At 40.3% G+C, this 6000-nt stretch overlaps 1 protein-coding gene across 1 annotated transcript in view; it reads right to left on the reverse strand.

Moving 5' to 3' along the window:
- Positions 1 to 2329, reverse strand: part of ruvbl1.L (RuvB like AAA ATPase 1 L homeolog) — a 32288-nt gene extending 29959 nt beyond the window's left edge. The window contains exon 1 of the mRNA XM_018259079.2: positions 1753 to 2329. Coding sequence (XP_018114568.1) covers positions 1753 to 1893 — 141 coding nt within the window. The 5' untranslated portion in view covers positions 1894 to 2329. The remainder of the gene's footprint in view (positions 1 to 1752) is intronic.
- Between the last annotated feature and the right edge of the window lie 3671 nt (positions 2330 to 6000).

Raw genomic sequence — 6000 nt, forward strand, 5'->3', positions numbered from 1 at the left:
TAATAAAAAATGAAAACCAATTGCAAACTGTCCCAGAATATCACTCTCTACATTAGTGATCCCCAAACAGTGGCAGTGGCTCACCAACGCCTTGGATGTTGCTCGCAGTGGCCTCAAAGTAGGTGCTTATTTTGGAAATCCTGGCTTGGAGGCAAGTTTTGGTTGGATAAAACTAGATTTACAACCAAACAGAGTCTCCTGTAGGCTGCCAGTCCACGTAGGGGCTACCAGTAGCCAATCACAGCCCTTATTTGGCACCCCAGGAACTTTTTTTCTTGCTTGTGTTGCTCCCCAACTCTTTACATTTGAATGTGGCTCATGGGTAAAAAAAGGTTGGGGAAGTTAATTGCCTTTTTCTCCTGATTCTTTGCAGCTTTCAAATGGGCGTCGCTGACCCCTTCTAAAAAACAAATTCTCTGTAAGGCTACAAATGTATAGTTATTGTTACTTTTTATTACTCATCCATCTATTCAGGCCTCTCCTATTCATAGTCCAGTCTCTTATTCAAATCAATGCATGGTTGCTAGGGTAATTTGGACCCTAGTTACCAGATTGCTTAAAGGGATACTGTCATGGAAAAACATGTTTTTTCCAAAACACATCAGTGAATAGTGCTACTCCAGCAGAACTCTACACTGAAATCCATTTCTCAAAAGAGCAAACAGATTTTTTTATATTCAATTTTGAAATCTGACATGGGGCTAGACATTTTGTCAGTTTCCCAGCTGCCACAGTCATGTGACTTGTGCCTGTACTTTAGGATGGAATTACTTTCTGACAGGCTGTTATTTCCCCTACTTAATGTAACTGAATCAGTCCCAGTGGGACATGGCTTTTATTATTAAGTGCTTTTATTAGATCTTACAGGGAGCTGTTATTTTGTGTTAGGGAGCTATCTGGTTACCTTCCCATTGTTCTGTTGTTAGGCTGCTGGGGGGGAGGGAGGGGGCGATATCACGCCAACTTGAAGTACAGCAGTAAAGAGTGATTGAAGTTTATCAGAGCACAAGTCACATGACTTGGGGCAGCTTGGAAATTGACAATATGTCTAGCCCCATGTCAGATTTCAAAATTGAATATAAAAAAATCTGTTTGCTCTTTTGAAAAATGGATTTCAGTGCAGAATTCTGCTGGAGTAGCACTGTTAACTAACGCATGTTGAAAACAACATGTTTTCCCATGACAGTATCCCTTTAAGAATTCATTAACTGCTGAATAAAAAACAAAATAACTCAAAAACCACAAATCATAAAAAATTAAAACCAATTGCAAATTGTCTCGGAATATCCCTCTCTACATCCTACTAAAAGTTAACTGAAAGGTGAGCAAACCCTTTAAGCAAATGCTGCTTTAAATAGCAGTTGGTTTTAGAGATAAAAAGCGCTGAGAATGTTTAATAGATGTATATTGGGATGTTGTTTAGAATGAGGGTTTCTTTTATTACACATGGTTTTATTGTGGGGTTACTTGCCCTTTTTTTAATAAGTAGAAGCCACGAAGGAAACTAACATGATCAGCTCAGTGAAGTGTGTCCATGCAATTGGTCAGTTTTAGGAAGCAGTTAAGTGTCCCTGGAAGTTAGAGACATCAGGCAAGCATATAAACTTCTACCTGCGCTGCTGCTCCTCACACACAGATCCCAACACTCCCAGACAGGCGATTCAGGGAGATAACGTATAAAGAATTAAAAATTGGACGTTATTGCTTTAAGAAAGGGCCCATAATGCATCACGACCGCTGTTAACCCCTTACCTCCCGTGCGTTCTCCTGTCCGACGAGCCCAGCGGCCGCCTGCTTGGCCATGCCGTTCTCATCCAGCCCCAGGCCCTTCACATGACTGTGGGCAGCGATGCGCTGGGTCTTTGTGGTGCTCTTCACCTCCTCGATTTTCATGGTGGAAGCTGCCACGGTGACCGGTAAGAAGAGAAATGACGTTCCCTGGAGTGTGTCAGGTGAGCCGGAACTGAACTGAACTCTTCTCCCCACACGTGAGCGGGAATCTCTTGCCTTACCGGCGGGTTACCACGCGATTTCCTAGACCCTGCTAATCTCCGCCCCCAGTTCGACCAATGCTGCTGTTTGATTGGACATTCTGCTGTAAAATCGACCCTGGATTGGATAAGGGATATGTCAGTTTAGGGTCAAGTTGCGGTTTCCGATTGCGTCTGTGATGGCTTCGCTGTGCCTTAGCAACAAGGCCTGCGGCTGACAACGGCATTTTAACTATATGGTTACCGTGTGTGGAGAGTTTGCTATTGCCACAGTTTAATTCCCTTTGAATATACAGGGAAACATATATACTTGTGATATTCTTTTCAGGAGGGCAGGGAGCCCCTGTATCTGCACAAGCCATGTTTGCTTTGCAAACTTATCCTCATTCTGATGTTATAATAAAGAGTGTCATCTGATCTACTAGTCTCGTCATCATAAGTGGAAAAATATAATAAAGAGTGTCATGTACTTGTCACATAAATAAGCGGAAAAATATAATAAAGAGTGATGTACTTGTCACATAATAAGTGGACAAATATAATAAAGAATGTCATATACTGTCACACAAATAAGTGAAAAAATATATGAAAGAGTGTCATGTACTGGTCATAATATAAGTAGAAAAAGACAGAATTCCTGCTCAATGCAGATAAATGAATTTCTTCACCTTTTTCTCAGGAAACTGGTTTAGAATTACATGTATTCAGTGGCGTAACTAGATATTACTATAAACCGGGCCCGACAGCAAATTATTTTTCAGGCCACCAAAATGTTTAGAGATTTACCTTTTTTTACCAATATTTATTGAAACTATAGATGAATTAGGATTCAGTTAGTATTTGTAGAAGGAACCAGCGCTAACTAGCACGAGGTTTAAACAAAATAAGGGAGCGAAAGAGTGATTCCAATATAGTGTAGTAGTGTATACTACACTATATTGGAATCACTCTTTCGCTCCCTTATTTTGTTTAAACCTCGTGCTAGTTAGCGCTGGTTCCTTCTACAAATACTAACTGAATCCTAATTCATCTATAGTTTCAATAAATATTGGTAAAAAAAGGTAAATCTCTAAACATTTTGGTGGCCTGAAAAATAATTACATAGATTCAATACACCACTTTTTGAGATTAGAATATTCTAGAAAAAAGTGCCCTTTTTCAGTTTTGCTATTAACTAATATGCCACTTATTTCAGTTCACACGGTGTGGTGAATCTTATGTGAAGGTACTCACGAACGTTTAAGTAGAAATGAACGTTAAAAGGAATGTTTAGCAGTCGTCTCTCCAGATAGCTCCAAATCCCATAGCTTTAAAGAAATGCGCTGACATAGTATAAAACCGTCATGTTACTGTTAAAATTTGCATAAAAAGTCACCACTTTGCCGTTTTCTGGGTCCCCAGGCAGTCGGTATAGGTGGAATTGCCAGCGTCTCAACCGCCTCGTGTAACCCTGGGGACTTGCTAAGTATTTCTACTTAAACGTTCGTGAGTACCTTCACATAAGATTCACCACACCCAGCGCCGTTTCTGTATGCATTGCCGCCTGAGGCGGCTCCAGTAATGCCGCCCCCCCAGCCCGATTCGATTTCCGGGGGGGAGGCAGCAACGCTAGTGCGGAGAGCGCAATTGCGCTCTCTCGCCCTAGTAAAGCCGAATTTCCGGTTCAAAAACCGGAAATTCGGCTCTTAAAGGCACCAGGAGCGGCTTTTTGCCGCCCCTGGAAACCTAGCTGGCGATGCCGCCTGAGGCGAGCGCCTCAGCTCGCCTCATTGGCGGATCGCCCCTGACCACACCGTGTGAACTGAAATAAGTGGCACATTAATTAATAGCAAAACTGAAAAAGGGCACTTTTTTCTAGAATATTCTAATCTCACAAAGTGGTGTATTGAATCTATGTAATAATACTAGTGAGCGCTGGTTCCTTCTACAAATACTAACTGAATCCTGTTACGGGTCTGAGGGAGAACAGACATCTTTGTGGACTGGCAGAGGAAGTGGACTACCGGAACCATACTAAAAAAAATATTTTATGTTTAGTTGATTTTGTAGTAGATTTAAGGTATGGAGATTCAAACTACAGAAAGACCTCTTACCCGGAAAATCTAGGAATAACAAATCCAATACCTCTAAAGATTTCAGATTAGTTCAGAAGAGATGTTTGCTCTGCCTACCCCGTAGTGATGTGCAGGCCAGCCCAAAACCTACGGCTCTGGCCGACACATGAACAAAATATTTAAGATGCAGGCGGATTAGGGCCAAGCTCTTCTATTACTTATTATAGTTATTATTATATATTATTTATTTCTGACTTTCTCAACCAAACATTCCCCGGCTGTAGTGAACACATTCACGATGTGAGTTACTAAACAATTTCAACTGCTCCGATTGGCTAATTGTAACACCACCAGTGAGCAATTTGCAATGCACTACTGTCACACAGCGGGATGGCAGGTGTGCCAAGCCTTGGGTGTCAATATAACTTGGTCCAGCATTTGGGACATATTTAGGAAATCCAGGAAGCAGGGCTGCACTGACTGCTTTTAATTTAAATGATATAAATGATATGACTTTGATTGACCAATGATTGCAGCCCAGTAACAATGCCTTTATTAGATGTATCCCTAATTTCTTTGTATAATAAGCTGTTCCTTATCTCATAGCTTGACGTGCTGCAGCTAGTGGAAGGGAGGGGTATATTTATACGAAGGGCAACTTAGTGGACTGCTGATTTGTTTTCTTTGTGCTAGTAGGAGTGAGGAAGTAAAATGTTATTTAGTTTCAATTTCAGAATTTGCCCTGTTTAGTGCAAGAAATGAAAAAAAAATGTAATTAGGAAATATGTACAGGTATGTTTCTTGTTATTTTATGATTGCAAATCATGGTGAGATTCTTTAACAGGCCAATTAAAATAAGAAACTATAAATGTAATTGGGAAATATGTATGTTTTTCGTTATTTCATGATTGAAAATCATGGTAAGATTCTTTAACAGGCCACTTAATATAATAATATGATATAAACTGTTGGCTAAGTATTCATACAGGGGGTATAATTTTTCTTTAATAAAACCCTCCCTCTCCTCAGCTGCAGCCTGTTATGCTGTAAGATAAGGAGCAGCTCATTATACAGAGGCTTCTCAGTGAACTGTTGATTTGCTTTTAACTTGCTCAGCAGGACAGGAAGTACAATGTACAATTTTGTTTGTTTAACAAAAGCCCTTTTCCTTGCACTAATGTCGAAAAGCAAATATACTGCCCTCTTAAATGAGATGGTTCTTTTTGGCCTGGTGATTTGTAAGAATCGCTTTTTGTTACTAAGGGGCAAATTCATCAAGGGTCGAATTTCGAGGGGTTTAATCCCTCGAAATTCGACTGGGGAATAGAATCGAATAGAATCGAATAGGCAATTCGGGCGAATTTACACGCTGGCGAATAGTCGAATTGGCGACTATTCGCCAGGCGAATAGGCACTCGATCGAATATTCGCTCGAAGGTTTTTCATTCGATCGAATGCCTTTTTATTCGATCAAAAACGTGGAAAACAAGCCTATGGGACTTTCCCATAGGCTTTTAAAGCAATTCGGTAGGTTTTAGGTGGCGAAGTAAGCAGTCAAAGTATTTTTAAAAGAGACAGTACTTCGACAATCGAATGGGCGAATAGTCGCAGCGTTTTTGCGCTCGATCTATTCGAATCATTCTACTCGATAGTCGAGGAGCACAAAAATTCAAAGTTTTTTTACTTCGAATCCTTCACTCGAAGTTAGTGAATCGGCCCCATTATCTTCTCATGGTCTCTTACGTCTTTAGTTACCCATAAAATATTTTTAAACATTTCTTTTTTTAAAATAAAATGTGGATAATATATTTCTTTAGCTAATGGTCTGTCACAGAAGTCAGTCAGGTGTCAACCCTGATATCTGTGGGGTTAAGGATGTTGCGGTAGGTAAGTCCAGAGCATATTGCCAATGGGGAAATGCTGTTACATGTTTTAAAAATGTTGTTTTCACATTT

The sequence above is a fragment of the Xenopus laevis genome, chromosome 4L, assembly GCF_017654675.1.
Source record: "Xenopus laevis strain J_2021 chromosome 4L, Xenopus_laevis_v10.1, whole genome shotgun sequence".
Classification (NCBI taxonomy): domain Eukaryota; kingdom Metazoa; phylum Chordata; class Amphibia; order Anura; family Pipidae; genus Xenopus; species Xenopus laevis.